The sequence below is a fragment of the Typopeltis vanoorti genome, chromosome 15, assembly GCF_054136105.1.
Source record: "Typopeltis vanoorti isolate ZY-2024b chromosome 15, IOZ_Tvanoo_1.0, whole genome shotgun sequence".
In the NCBI taxonomy this organism is placed as follows: domain Eukaryota; kingdom Metazoa; phylum Arthropoda; class Arachnida; order Uropygi; family Thelyphonidae; genus Typopeltis; species Typopeltis vanoorti.
Window position 1 is genome coordinate 26,213,176 of NC_143563.1, and position 16,931 is coordinate 26,230,106.

Genomic DNA, 16,931 nt, shown 5'->3' on the forward strand with positions numbered 1-16,931 from the left:
ATTTCACAACTCACTATAAGGTGGGGTCATTACCCTCCACGCTCAACCATGTGTAACTGTCTGTGAAGCGCTGTGTTCTTAAGACTGGTTTGCCTGCTTTGCAGGAGGAAAAACTTCAGATAAACTGGGGAGAAAACCCTGCAGTCCATGGCCAAGACCAGCTAACTTGGCTATGTCTGAGAAAGATCCTTAGCTCCTCATGTTAGCGACGAGAAAAGAATGCAGAACACTCCTTTCCCAAGAATATGATTGCAGAGCGAGGTAACCACTCGGCTAACCACGCGGACTATCATTTCCGTACAGCAGTATTAATATCCCATTTAAGGGTGAAATGCCTGCTATCAAAAAAAAGGTCCAAGTAATTAATACAGTCAATCACTAATCCCTCTAATATTATTAAATTGAAGAATCTACCACCTGTAGATGGTTCTCATACATGTTAACTATCACAAAGATGCTCCAAAAAGTTATTACTGATTGCATTATCACCTCATTCATTCCCCAGTCAATATCTGCAATTTTAAAATCTCCCCAAAATAATACTTTATAGAAAAGAAAAAGCTAAGCTATTTTTGGCAATGGAGCAGCTTATAAGTTAAATTTATTAGGGTTTAAAATGCATGATGTTAATTAACAGACCTGTGTAAAAGTCGTGAAGTAAACTGGTGAAAAATTGACAAAGGACTTGACTGGAGCCGAGACAGTATGCGATTATAAGTGTTGGGCGAAAGATTGTAATAACTGAGTGTAGAAAATACATGAAAATAAATAAGAATTAAAACTGATGACGAAAAAGTTAAAACTGAAAAATGAATTATGCATCAGATGTTCTAATGAACATCTGATGATGTTCATTAGAACATCATCAGATGAAACAAGCAAATGCCTAACTGTGAGCTCACCATATGTTTTTGTGAAATGTATTAGGAGTTTGGCTAGTATGAGAGTACAGGGGAGTAATTTATTGTTTAAATGCCATGGGGGAGGGGGGAATAGTGTCTTTTTATGTTTATAGTAAATTGGGTGGTTCTTATTGCTAGCGATTCAGAACAACATAATTTGGATTAATTTTCTTGGAAATTAATCATGAAATTTTTATTCTCAGTTCCTTCAAAATCCAAAATTTGCATAATTTGTTTTTCGGTTTTAATTCTTATTTATCTTCATGTTCCACGAGAATTACAATTATGATAACCTTTTCAATATCCAGGATATGTTAGATTGTATAGCATGCAAGGATATTTCAAGTAGTGGGATTTCGTTTTTTTTATGTTTTTGTTTGTGTTTTTTTCTTTCTGGTGGATAGTAGATAGTCAGTTATGGGAATATTACAATCTTGATAATGTTCAATTAAGCAAAAATTAATACAACAAATGGTGAAACCAATATAACAGGTGTTGCATCCTGACTGACAGCTATACTTGTAACCTACACTACGGCATAGTAGCATGTTGGCCTGAGTTACTGTGGTTCTAAAAGACAATTCTATAATTTGAATATTCATTTTATGGCATTATTGATGTTTCGAATATGTGGGAATTATAAGGCTATATGTAGTGTTGATATGCTGTTTTGTACAGAAGACACGATTTTGGGCTGAGTGAACAGTGTCGTCTATAAGTTGCTTGGAATACTGTCGAAAGCTGAAGACATCTTCGAGAGGAGTTATTTCTCAGTTTAAAGCAAAGATGAGTATTTGTAGGCATTAATGAATTGTGTTAATATGATAAATTTTTTGATACAGCAAGGATGATGGGAGGTCAAAATGCAAATAATTTTCAATGTTTGTAGGTTTGTGGTATACTTTGGTACTGATATGATGATCAAATCTAATGAGGATCAAATTTAAGAAGTTTGTAGTTTTATTTTCTTCATATTCAACTGTGAATTTTAATCTTGGGATAAAGGTGAAACGAACTGATTGACTGTTGTACGTACCTCCTGTAATAAGTGATGTCAATCAGTATTGTTTCCATATGGACCAGAAAAAGTTCAGCAAATATACTGCTAATGTTCTAGCCCACAGGCAAACCAAAAATTTTTTCGTAAAACTGATTATTGTATTTATGTATTATTATAGAGGATATTTATAGGAGATAATTATGTTCCAAAAAGGTTTGGCCATTTATAAGCAGGGTGTGGATGATGTGAAGGGCTTTGGGCACATAAACGTTAGTATAGAGATGAAGCATCCAAAGAAGAAAGAATATTATTGAGAGATATCATAGTTTGTTTGATAGTTGGAAGAGTTTATCAGTATTTTTTATCATAAATTTTAAATATTTTAAAATTTATGTTTGCTTAATGGTATGCTTGTATGAAATTTTTATTCTCAGTTCCTTCAAAATCCAAAATTTGCATAATTTGTTTTTCGGTTTTAATTCTTATTTATCTTCATGTATTTTCTACACTTAGTGTTGCAATCTTTTACCCACCACTTATAATTGCATACCATCTCAACTCCAATCAAGTCCTTTGTCAAGTTTTCACCAATTTACTTCAAGACTTTTACACAATTATGTTAAGTAATATCGTTTATTTTAAACCCTATTAAATTTAATTTATAAGCCTAGTTGTTACAAAGAGTGTCTGCTCCATCACCAAAAAATAGCTTAGCTTTTTTTTTCTGCTATAAACCTTTAGGAGCACATCACGATTTTTCAGTAATTCAAGGTATTAGTACTTTACTTTCTCTTATTGCTTTAAGATTGGCACAAACTGCTATTTGCTATGGTAACAATCTCCTGTCCTCAGCTGTACAGGTTATGACTTATGTACTGCACTGTTGTACTGACTCCATGCTTATTATGCTCCACACAGTCCCAAATTCCTGTTCCAAGAGGAATTCAATACATCATCCTGACAGTCAAAATCTTTCTTGATAAACAATAACATACATCTCCCTCTTTTTATCTATTGACTCTTCTGATAACATAATTCCCATTATGCATCTCAATGTCCTGAACATAATCATTATTAAGACTCAGAAATCCTCATGTGGCATAAAGGAGATGGCCATCAACAGCTGACTTTTTCACTACCTGGAGGCCAACAAATCAACTGTTGAGCACCAATATGAATTGACACTCACTCCAACAGCAGATTTCCTAGCTAACATTTACCCAACTTTGGGCACAAGCTATGAAAGGCCTGGAGAAACAATTGGCATTTCATCATGATGGCATAGTCTTCCATTTTAAATCACTAATCTTATAGATGCTCTTTGTGATTGGATTGCTAGTTTCTCTTCAGATTTCTCCACCAAAGCAAGAGTACCCAGAATTCCATACAATTGCCTTCTTAGTGTACATTAACGATTTCCTCTCACTAATTTCAAATCCTATTTATAGTTTTGCTGATAACATTACACTTCCTTCCACTTCTTCATTTAACAAATCTTGTAGAGTCGAATATTCCAAGTTGAAGATCTTGAACCATAACTAATGCCTTAAACACAGATCTCATGAACTCAGTAAAATGCAATGCTATTAAAATGCAGTCCTTTTTTTTTTTTCATTAAAAAACTCATTTTGCTTTCCTTACCAATATTAATATTCAGATCCTCCAAGCAAATTTGGAAAGATATAGGTTCAAATCCAGTTTAGGATGCAAAGAATTTTTATGAGGACTTTTCAGCTGAAAGCAAGTTAGCTGGTCTCATACGGAAGTAGCTGGGTTTTGTTAGATCTGAAATAGGCGACTTCAAACTTTACTTGACATCACCATTCCAGAATCTAATAATTAGCATAAAAACATACTTGTATACTTATCCTTTTAGCTCAGTATAAATATAGCGCAGTTTACAACTTCCTATATGATGAACTGTGAATTTTGTGAATTTTAAAGTTTTATATATAAGTGTCTAACATGAATGTAAGTCAGAAAAAGGGGCAAAATAAGAGAGGAATTATTAATGAAATATTGTAAGTGAAAGAATGTGCACTATTCAACGACATAGGACAAAGATCACCCTAAATACTATAAGATCAGGGTAAGCACCCACGGGCATATATCTTAGAAGGCATCATGATGCATACGTTCCCCAAAACAAGAAGTCCCGTATGTTAATCGGTGAAGTCACCCAAACGGAGACCAATGGGTGAGACGATAAGATATTTCAAACTTGGAAAGGTGGCGCTCTAGGAGAGCAAATAAAACCCGCGACACGGAAGTAAATGACTCATGACCTTCGTTTTTTTCTTGTTCCTGAGTTTTCTCTCCGTGTGCTCCGAGAGTTCTTCGCGGTTCAGCTCTCATTTCTGAGGGCTGACTTACGATAGAGTTCGGTATGACACCACAGTAGAGTTTCGGCAAGACTAATAGCAGGCCGTGGTGAGAAGATCATTGACGTAAAAAAACCTAAGCAGAAAGATAGTGTCCAGCCCAGGCAAGCATGTGTAACCCATGTGGCAACAAGGTCAAGACAACCAGATTCGAAACAAAGAACGGCAGAAAACGGAAGAAAGAGAATAGATAAGTACTCTCACTTGTTCTAGCCCCTTTTTGAGAATTGACTAACATTTTAAAGAATGCAATCTGAAATTTGTATTAAAAGAAAGAGTGAAGAATTAAGACCTGTGTAAATAACTATGTTTTCTTGAGGTGAACTTTAAGGACTTTCAACCAGATAGAGATTCTGTTGTGTTTATTCCGAGAGAGGTTATAAATTGTGTTAAAGTACCTTAATGTCCAAAATGAGTTGTAATCGAAAATGTAATATGTGTTGAGTTATTGAGTTATTGAATTTACTGATATTTTGAAGTAAAGTACTAAAATGCTTTAAGACTGAGAGAGTGAATGAAAGATAGAGGTTTAACATTAGATTTGATGATCAATTTAACTTGCATGGCATTACTAATTGAATTTAATAAATGTTTTGATTCTTTAATTACATGTGTTTCTGATCATGATGACTGACCCTTCATAAAACATCGAACCTAAGAACGTGTGTGTGCGTGCAGGAATACCCCAATTGAAAGTAAGGGCACGACTGCAAATAAGAGTAAAATTATGCCAGAGAGCCCAAGTTTCTAGGAATTAGATTTATATTGTTAGTAGCACCTGATATTCTGTAATTAATCTAAAGGCAGTGTCTATCTCTAACTTTAAGGCTCAGGCTGGCGCAGTAAAAAAATAAATTTGCCTGAGTGATCGGGATAATTTATAGAATTCAGGGAACGGGTAAACTTCTGGTGGCCCTTAAGTTAAGGTTAAGTTATATAAGTAGGAGCAATAAGAAGCAAGACATAAGGCTTAGTTTATTATTAATGTGGATCGTATAACAATAACGCAACCTACTTAACGTGGAGACTCGTGCGATAGAATTTGATATTGTGACTGTAATAATAAACACTAAACTTGAATAAGTTGTCCCGATATATCAATGAGAAAGATACAAGATATACGTAAAATAGAAAGAAGGGATGACACAACAGTTTCAACTCCCAGAAACTCAGGTTTTTCATTTCTGGCTTCTACCTGACAAAACACTGACTAGAAGAATATGCAATTAACAGACATAATACACCAGCCGTTTAGTCTTAGCTGCTTCAGCCATAATTCCAAATAACAATAACCAAACAAGATCAAATTTCTTTCTTCGAGTTTCTTTCCTAACCTATACCACTAGCTTTTGCCTGACAAACGCATTACATTTATCGTCTCCCATAAACTTGCTGAACATTTCAGCTCAAGACAACACTCCTTCTCTACTACAATAGAAATCACAGATCCATTCAACCTTAAAAAATTGTTCACATCACATTTCAAGTGGTGAATAATTGAAAAATCTCCCCAGCAATGGTTGATGCAATTCAGAATTAAAAAAAAAAAAAAAAAAAAAAAAAAAAAAAAAAAAAAAAAAAAATCAGCTAACGCCTTTTTTATTCCCGTATATACGGGAGTAGGCCTTTCTCATGAATATTCTATTTCTGCTCATGCCTTTCCTATAGCTATTTTCACTTTAATGATAAACATATTCTGAAAAATATTTCACTTGACCAACTTCAATACCACAATGCAGCTCATCTGTGTATAGTAGGTTGGTCTAGCTAAAATTATCAGTGAGATGCCTTTTCACTGCATGGGAAAAATGGAGGTGCTCCACTGTATTGGAAATAAATGATACTGTGTTGCTTTAAAAGGTATATCAATTAACAGTGTTTAAGAAATCAAATAAATGTCAAATATAATAAATTTAGTTTAATACTTTATCCAAGTGTAAGCAAACAAAGTTTGCGCCTGAAATATCTTGGTTCTAATTTATATTTTTATCCTTTTATACATTTTTAGTTCACTTCCCATATTATATTTAATTTGTATATTGATTTTTGGCTCAAACTAAGTGCAGTACCAAAAGTCCTTTCAAAGGTTCTACAAAATGTTTTATTATTTTTCTTTTAACAAATGCTTAAGTATATCTCCATATTAGTATATCGTTCAAAATAAATTTTAGATTAGAATATTTATTCACCTTGCAACTGGTAATATTCGATAGTTTTATGTTCCATTAACTTTATAATGAAATATTTAGTATCATTAAAAACAGAAAGCTACAAGAATCTCATGTTCAGAAATCCTAAACTTCTTTCTTTCTTTTGTATGCTTCAAGGTTGCAATCTGCAAGTTGAGTTGCACTATGTACTCAGGTAGATAATGGTATTTTTGCAAACATGAATTGTAAATTCTTGAATAAACACTTTACAAAGCATATGTCTGCTTGTTCTTATTTTTAAGACTGAAAACTGTCATCATTTAAGAGAAAATTCAAACAATCACAGTTCCATAACTATATTCAGTATCACAAATATGTCGAAAAGTTTTTTTTTTTTTTACTCAAAAAGACTTCAACTATAAGTAATTTTCTGCACCTTCTTCCTGAATTACTTTGCATATATTACATATACATACCTTGTTCCTCTTCACTATGTTCTTTTTCACTTTCTTGAGATGCTGCTTCTTGAAACGTCAAATTGCCTGAAGCAAGAACTGCTGGCATATGTGTAGAAGGTTCTTCATAATTCTGGGGTATATAGTTCTGTCAATGCAGCATTTATGAAAAAGTAAAGCATTGATCATCATTAAAGTGTTGAAAGGCATTAACGAAAAAATGTATAATGCAATCCAACTATCAAAAATCTATAAAATGAAATTCAATCTTTTCACTATGACAATACTTGAGAAACAAAGCTGATAGTACTGCATATCTTAAAATCCTCTAAATGTAATTTCTCATATAGATAACCATTTGACAAGCTTGTATGTGATCTAGGGCAGGTATATATATTGATCTAGTACATGAAAGAATCAGCTTAGCCGAATAAAAAATCAACCTGAATAAAAAATTTCAGCCATCAAAATTAATTTTAATTTCGGAAAAGCTGCTTCAAACAAAAAATCACAATGTTACATTCCATAAATCAATGATTCATAAATTCATATGAATCAGTTATCAATTCAAGAAACTGCCTCAAGAATTCAGTATGTTGATATCTCTACCTACCCACAACATGCAAGTTATACATCTTGCAACCTCAAGTGTGGAGTGTGGTTGATTTTTAAAAAAAAGTGGGAGGAAGATGTCCAACAAGCAAAGTACCATTCAACATTCCTCACCCACACAAAACTTTTGCATGCATCATCAGGTTTTTCTGCATTTGCCAGACAGAATAATTTATTCCAGAGTTTGACAAGATCCAACTGCAAACAAATTTCTGACCATCAGGTCTGTACTAAATATCATGCCAGAAGCCCAATGAAACTCGCCCTAAGAATCAATTTTCACACAAAATTCTAAAAATTTGCACTGCTGTGTTGGAAGAAAAGTTAGTAAGCAAATATCTAACAATTGATGCTAAGGTACCAACAATTAGGATATAAACCTTAGAAAATGGACAAAATTCAGACAAATACCCTCGGGGGGGGGGGGGGGTCTCATGACAGTACTACATGAACAGTGACATCATTACTAACTTCCTATCAACAATTTTCCTTCAGATTAGCCTGCTGATATCAACATTCCAATATTATCAGATTTTATATTTTTGTCTTCTAAGGCACTTTTTAGTGTATCAATCTAGGACAGGAAAGATTAGCTAAACAAGTGTTCTTTGAAACGATGGCAAAGAACACTTGTTTAGCTAATTTTTCCTCTCCTATTCTGCATAAGTGACCATATCACCTGCGATTAGCTCTGCTAACACATTTCAAGTTCTTTCCTAATATCCTCATTTTTAACATATTGTCATTGATACCATCTGTTCATGCCCCTAATCTTTCTCAGGACGCTCATATCTGTGGTCTCCAGTCTTTAATCAAGAGCTTTATTTCTAAACCAGCTCTTAGATCTATAAGTTAACATGTTCGCTGACACTACTCAGTCATAGTTTGTTCCCGCACACCAAGCGCTTTCGCGTCTTCAAGGTCACTACGAGTTATCTCGTAGCCGGCTTATCAGATAGAATTTTGTTTCATACGCCAACTACGAGTAATCTTGTATCACTCCCATCTTCAAGGTCACTACGAGTAATCTTGTAGCCGGCTTATCAGATAGAATTTTGTTTCATACGCCAACTACGCATAATCTCGTATCACTTCCATCTATATATTAGATGTTCTGACGCCAGTGTTTATTGCATCTAGTTCAGTTTTAGTTTCTAGTCTCTAAGAAACTTCAATTTCGCCATGGCCAGTAAAAGAAAACTTATGTTAATATGAGTGATGATGAATTTCATGAAATATTTGGTTCCGATTCCGAAGATGATCCTACAGACGACTCTAGCGGTGACTCCGATGAAGAAGAAACTTTTGAAGATGAAGTTAGCAACCAGCCAAATAACATCAACTTATTGGGAAAATTCAGAAGAAGAGCCCACACAATTTGATTCTGTTGAAACTGCAGGTTTTAAAATTGACACTGGAAATTTCAGTATCAAAAGGTTAGTTGAACTTTTCTGAAGATTTTCTCACAATTTTAGTAGAACAAACCAATTTATATGCTTTACAAAATATTGAGGAAAGCCGAGCGAAGTTCAAAAAAAAGTCAAAGAATTTCTAACTGGAAACATACCTGAAACGAAATTATTTCTTGGACTTTTACTTCATATGGGTCCTTGTAATTTACCGTCTATTGAGCATTATTGGAGTACAAATCAACTTTACAATTTGCCATTTTGGCACTTTAAATGAGCCGAAATTGATTTCAAATTTTATTGCGTCATTTGCATTTCACAGATAATTCTCAAGCAGCTAATGATAAATTGCAAAAATTAAGACCAGTCCTAGATCATTTAATAGTGTAATGCAAAATTGCTACACACCAGACAGAAACTTATGTATTGATGAGTCAATGGGGTTGTGGCGCGGTAGACTGGCATTTCAGCAATACATAAAAAACATAAATATGGCGTGAAATTCTATGAACTGTGCGAATTGGTGATTGGTGATAAAAATAAAAATTTATACAGGAAAATCTGAATCCTCTTTAGCGAAAATGGGTCACGCATATGATGTTGTATTCCACTTGATGGAAGAATATTTAGACAGGGGTTATGTATTGCATATGGACAATTTTTATAATTCTGTAGCTCTAACAGAATCGCTTACCAACAGAAAAACGTGTGTGGAACGCTGAGAAATAATAGGAAAAACAATCCACCCAGATGTTATTCAGAAGAAACTAAAGAAAGGGGAATTTGTCTGGCAAAGACGAGGTCCTGTTGTAGTCAGCAAATGGAAGGATAAGAGGGAAGTCCTTTCCATTTCAAATATGCACAAATTTGAAATGGTTGAAGCGCAAAATCGGAATGGTAAATTTCAGTTAAAACCGAATATCATTAGGGATTATAATTTGGGTATGTCAGGCACCGATCTTTCTGATCAAATGCTTTAATACTATTCCACCTTATGAAAGACAATTAGATGGCCAAAGAAATTGACAATACGCATTTTTGAGGTATACATTCAAAATGCACATAAATTTTATAACATGATTACTGGAAATGCAATGTCTGCATTAAAATTTAGAGATCAATTTATCTCAATTTTTAATGGAATGGATGAACTTACAGCATCAGAGAATATCAGGAGGAATCAGGATTTTCATTATTTGGAAATTTTACCACCAACAGAAAAAAAGAATCAACCGACAAACCCATGCAGTGTCTGTACAAGAAACAAACGTAGACGCGACACACGTTATTATTGTCCTGTTTGCCAGGAAAAACCACCATTGTAAGTGGAAAATTGTTTTAAAACGTACCATTCTTAATTTGAATAAATTGTTTTTTTTTTTATTTTACTGAATGCTTTATTTCATTGATTGGTTTTTATTTTTATTGATTTTACTAGTTTTAAATTGATTTACAAATTATGTGTTATACTACGGATTAACTCACACTTGGCATAGGAGGTTGGTAATCGACATAAGAGTATACTCGTAGTTGGCTTGTGAAGCTCATATATGAACTACGAGTATACTCTTAGTTTGGCATCTGAGGCACATACACAATATACTATATTTTAGTTGAAATTATTTCCCTTCTACCAAGCCCCCAGACAAGCTCTCCACTTTATTCAGAATCCAAGGGTCCAAATTAAGATAATTATACAAAGGGATAACTCATGTTTGGCATAGGAGTATACTAGTAGTTGGCAGCGAACGTGTTAAAATTGGTTTGAACAGTTAGTTTAGTGTTTTGCCTAATCTCCTTCTCTTATTCCATATAAATTTATTAATTGAACTTCCTAATACTAGCTTTGCTAATGCTGCTATTTCCAAATTTAATCTGCCATCTTCACTAAACATTGTGCCTATATAGCTGAAATGTTTTACTTGTTCTATAGATTCTCCATTCAGGATGCAGTTGATGTTTTCTGTTCTAATTTCACTGTCTTCATTTTTTTAATGCTGATTTTTATACCAAATTTATTATAGCAGTTATTCAATTTCGTCAGGGAATCTGCAGACTTGTCCTGGATTTATTTAGGAGTATAACATCATCAATGTAAAGATGATGTTATACTCCTTAAATTAACATCTCCAATTTTCATATCAGGTTTAATATAAATTAAATATAAATAAAAAAATAAATATAAATAAAAATAAATACTGCTTTCCTTCACAATGCGATCCATATAGATGATGCATAACAGCAGAGGTGGTGTACACCCTTGTCGCACACCTGACTTAGCATCTGTACCTCCTTCAATTCTAATTGCTGATTTACAACTCAAATAGAAACTTGATATGTCCCAATTACAATATATAACTGGAGTGCTTTGAACAGTTTTCTTCTTGGCACCTTATCACATGCCTTTTCCAGATCAACAAAACTCAAATACAGATCCTCATTATGTTCTCATGATTTCTCAACTATTTGTCTTGAAGTAAAAATCTGATCTTGACAACCTGTTTGTTCTACTCCAAACTTCTCCTCCACCATTTTTCTTAGCTGTTTCTCCAGAATACTCTTAAATCTTACCAGGAACATTCTGATATTCTCACATTGAGTTTTATTTCCCTTTTTTATAGATGAGTACTATGAGTGCGCTACTCCAATCATCTGGAATTCAACCCTCTGACCAGGCCTTCTGAATTATGAAGTGGAGCCACTATAAAAGTTTTATCCCATCTGGAATATATATATATATATTCCAGATGGGATTCCTCTTCAGCGTTTTCTACCATGTTGTCGCTGCTTGTTTCATTTATCAATCTTTTAATATTGCTAAATGAAACATGAAACGAAATTACTTCATACATCAAGAATATCTAAATCTTCAGTTTTCATATCTCCTTTGTCATCTCTAAATCCTTTTACAGTACTCTTTCTTCCATTTCTGAGCTTTTTCAATACCCTCCAGAATATTTCATCACCTTCCTGATATTTATTTTCTATGTTCTTACCCAAGTCTTCCCATGACTTTTGTTTAGCTAATTTTACAGAATGATTTGCTTTCTTACATTTTTCTCTGTATTCTCTAAGAGCCCAAGCTGCCTTACTTGCCAGGAACTTTCAATATTACTATTATTATTATTATTATTACTATCACGGGCTACTCCAGGAGTCCTTAGACTCATCGAGGGAGGCCCTAAACATGTTCACACAGCTGTTCAACATTCTCACAGTATCTATCATACCTTGCCTTGAACTCGCTCACTGTCTTAGCACCCACAACAGACTCTGGCAGCTTATTTCACTCATTTACCACTCTAAAAGTAAAGAACCCAGCTCTAACACCCCTGCTAACCACGCTCTTGCCCAGCTTCCATGAGTGTCCCCTAGTTCTCCCACCACCAGTCCTGATCTCAAAAATATCATCTGAATTAATCCTATAGAATCCTTTTAGCAATTTGAATGTCTCAATCATATCTCCCCTTTTCCGCCTATCAACTAGTTTCTGCAACCCACAAATCTTCAACCTGTTCTCATATGGTTCATTCCATAGACCTGCTATCATCTTAGTCACTCGCCTCTGGATCCTCTCAACCTCCTCCCCATCAAGAAGGAACCGAGGTGACCAAATCTGGGCACAGTAGTCGAGATGAGGTCTTATCAGGGCTCGGTACAGAGGTACAATAACTTGTTTTTCTCTGCTCGTCAAGGTATTTTTCAACAACCAAGTGAGTTGATGAGCTGATTTAGCTACTTTCGCAATGTGCCCCCTAAACTTCATCTCCCTATCCACCAACACTCCCAAGTCCCTGGCCTCATCAATCTCTTGGAGTACAGTTCCACCAATGTGGTATACTGCTGCTAATCTTTTCACTCCGAAATGCATAACCTTACATTTTGTCACATTAAATTGACATCCATTCTCCTTAGTCCAGAACTCCAATCTATCTAAGTCATCTTGCAAGACTTTGACATCTTCTGCATTCACTATCGCCCTACCCAACTTTGCATCATCAGCGAACAAATGAACTGTCCCACTTAGACCCTTCCCTATATCGTTAATGAACAGATTAAACAGCAGTGGTCCAAGAACAGAACCCTGTGGCACACCACTAGTCACAGGCCGTTTTTTGGACTCTACTCCTGAATAAACTACTCTTTGATATCTCTCCATCAACCACCCAGCTATCCATCTCACCAACCCTATATCCATTCCCATATGTTGTAGTTTACGGATTAGAATTCCATGTGGTATCCTGTCAAACGCCTTTGCCAGGTCCAGTAGTATCACTGTAAACCCATTTCCCTTATCTAGTTCAGCCGTCACCTTGTTATAAAACTTGAGCAAGTTACTGAGGCATGATCTACCCTTCACAAAGCCATGCTGTCCTCTGTACAGTATCTCATTTTCATCAATCCATTCCTGTATTTTTCCCTTGACTACTTTCTCCAAGACCTTGACAACGACTCCTGATATGCTGATCGGTCGGTAATTTGCAACCATAGTCTTGGATCCTCCTTTATGCAGTGAAACTATTTTCCCCTCTTTCCACGCCTTCGGGACTAAGCCAGACCTGAGACTCAGATTAAACAACATGGTCAAGGGCACTGATAATTCATTAGCCGCTTCATGCAAGACCCGTGCCGGTATACCATCCAATCCCACAGATGTATTCACATTAAGGTTCTGTAATAGACTATTCACCTCCACTTCATTCATCACAATTCCCATATAAACTAATGGTTCCTTCATTTTTTCAACGTCACCACCTGGATGATATACTTTTGCAAAGTGCGCGCTCAGTAACTCCACTATATCGACTGGTTCAGTGAACTCTTTACCATCGTCATTCCTTAAAATCATTTTGCCATGTACAGTTTTTTTCTTGCTTGCAGCATATTGAAAGAACTGTTTGGGATTCTCTTTTGCTTGCATAGCTAGTTTCCTTTCATAATCGGCTTTTGCTGTTTTTACCACACTCGTTACCCTTCTGGCCTGTACTTTATACCGTTCGTGTGCCTGCAGGTCACCCCTTTCTTTAAATTCCCTCCATAGTTGTTTCTTTTTTTGCAGCTCAAGCTTAATGGTGTTATTCATCCATTTAACCTCTCCTTGTTTCACTATTCGGACCTTAGGTATACAATCAGCCATAACCTCCTGTAAATGCTCTTTGATCACTTCCCATGCTCTATCGACGTCCAGCCCTTGCAGTTGTACATGCCATGGCACTGATCCAAGCAATCTCCTAAGCTTGTCATACTTGCCAGCACGGTAATTCCACATATACCCTGTCTTAATCACAAATTTCACACCTTTAGCCACCTCCCAGGTCAAGACCTTATGATCACTCTCACCAATAGGTGGCAACATGGTCATATTCATTACAGTCAAATTCTCAGATACTATTACCAGGTCAAGCACTCTCACACCCCTAGTATTTTCAATTACATGCTGTTTCAGATAGTTATCCCTTAATAATTGAATAAAATCCATTTCCTTCCTCACATGTGTCCTCTCCTCCTTCCAATCAATGTTACCATAGTTGAAATCCCACATAATAATTACCCTCCTTCCACTCATTTCATCAATTTGTTTATGCATACCATCTCCACCATCTATTCCATCACCTGGTCTATAGCAGCACCCAACTGTATATTTTATTCTGCCAGTATCAATCTCACACCAAATAGCCTCAAATGAGCTCCTTTCACTATCCTGCAATACTTCAATTCGCCTTGGCTGCAGTTCATCAGCTATCATCAATAACACCCCTCCCCCAATTTTATTCTCTCTGTCCCTCCTAAACATACTATAACCTACACATTCTATCCCACTAACTATATCATCTTCCGTCAGCCATGTTTCACTAATGCCAATAACCTGTGGCCAGGAAGAGCCAATCAAGGCCAAAAATTCTTCCTTCTTGTTCCTAATACTCCTGGCATTAGTATACATGAATTGCAGTGTTCCCTTTGTCCCACCCCTATCTTGATGCGTTATTCTAAATATCCCATTCCCATTTTTTGTCCTTATTGCTGGCTCAGGTACATTATATACATTTTTACACTCAACTGTCTCACTGATGTCTGGATATCCACTTCCCCCCCTCATTGGTAGTTCTAGTTTCCCTGGTTCTGCACATCCATTTTCACTTCATTCAGCAACACTTTTTCCAGTCTCCGCACACCAAGTCCATTCAAATGCAGGCCATCCATCTTGTATAAGTCCTTTCGCCCATCAAACTCATTCCACACGTCCACAAATTCCACACCACACCGTCCGCATAACCTGCGCATAATATCATTTGCGATTATGGCCCTCCTTCTAAACTCCTCTCTGTCATACCGCAGTAACAGACTCACCATTCTAACTCTGTCACTCTTTTCTTTCGCTACCTTTATGCTTTCTTCTTTTCCTTGACTTTCACTTCTGCCAACTACATCAATTAAGAAAGCTTCCTGTCAGCAAATCAATTCCCAATTATTAAAAATTTCAATAAACTAAAGCCCAGTTGACATTTCAAACATTGGAACATTTTGTGCAAATTCCGAATTACCTAGTCAAGTTACATTCCTCTTTTTGTTCTCTCCAATCAATTACCACCCTTCAAAATTATTTCTCTTTTTTCTTGAACTTTCCATGTCACTATGACATAAGACATTTTAATTTGGTTTTAAGTCTAAGGAAAAAATCCTAAATTAAATTAATATGGCCTGGTTGACTGAATGGTTACTTATCCACTCTCCAGCCAAAAGTCTGTAGGTTTGAATCCTACTGTGGGCATGGATGTTTGCGATTGCTTGAGAAAATACTAGTGGTGGTGGTGATGTGGTTCACTGTAGTTGGTGAATTGAGTGGTGGAGACAGAGTTGTAGAGTAGGTGCCCTCCCTCGATGAGTCTTTGGACTCCTTGGAGGTGTCACGTAATAATAATAAATTACTCTACTCCACATATACCCAGATAAGTTTCCCCCATACTTAGTTTTTGTTGTTGTTTTGTTTTTACTCATTTCCCATTTCCTTTATTATTCATTCCCTTCCTTATTTTGTAGAAATAAAAGAATAAGAGCCATAATTTTCTTAAAGTATCTTACTTATGATTCTGCTATTAGCATTTAAATTCTAGGGCATGACTCAAACTTCATCTTTCTTTACTGGGACTCAAAGATTACCAAACAATTATTAGTACTTCATCAGCAAACGCAGGCTTTTCTCTGATTTTTGCTCTGAGCTGTTTTCTATGATATGAGAAAACTTATATATATTTTTTTACTTTATTACTTTTATTCAGCCTTATAGGTCCATGCTTACACTCAATGCTAGCTCAATTTTATAGTTGAAGGTTTTAGCTACCTCAAGATTAATAAAGGAACCAGTACCATCATGCTTACCATGCTACAGAAAATAATCCAGATGGATTGTTTGTATTTCATATAAAAAAAAAAATTAAAAAGCCTGTGCAATAGAGTAAAGTACATCAGTAGCAAGGGAGACAGGGAGTCACTAATTAGTATGAATACTGTAATTTTAAATTTTTTGGAGAGACCTTCCCAAATATGCAGTAGTTAGGCAAATTTGGAATTTGTGGTGGATCAGTAGTAGTTCAGGTTATTCCATTAAAAGTTACTGCCTTCTTAACATATAAGAAACATGGTCTTCTTTTGCTTCAGTCATTACCTATGAATAACCATTAACATTCTAAAAATCACATATAAATCCAACCACTAAACACTGTTCATGAGAACTCCCTAAAATCTTCGACTATATACAGAAGAGTAATCACATTGATAACAACATGTCTCTCACACTCCACTCTTTCACACAATCAGTTTCTGCCACTAGTATTTTGCACAGATTATTTAACAATCAATTGTTAAGAACTGGTAATTACTTTATTCTCCTCTATTATTATAAAGGACAACAACAGCAGAATCTGTAAATAGTTAAATCGAAATGTTAACAATCAATTATTTTAAGAGAAAATGTGTACTAGACATATGTATAGATTCCTATTAATTACTGGTCTTTCTCCCTTA

At 35.3% G+C, this 16,931-nt stretch overlaps 1 protein-coding gene across 5 annotated transcripts in view; it reads right to left on the reverse strand.

The window, feature by feature from the left end:
• The window catches only part of RanBP3 (ran-binding protein 3), a 282,159-nt gene that overhangs the window by 83,810 nt on the left and 181,418 nt on the right, over positions 1 to 16,931 (reverse strand). For all 5 annotated transcript variants that reach the window (XM_090404725.1, XM_090404727.1, XM_090404724.1 and 2 more), the window contains one exon: positions 6,910 to 7,036. In XM_090404725.1, the coding sequence (XP_090260851.1) occupies positions 6,910 to 7,036 (127 nt within the window). The remainder of the gene's footprint in view (positions 1 to 6,909; positions 7,037 to 16,931) is intronic.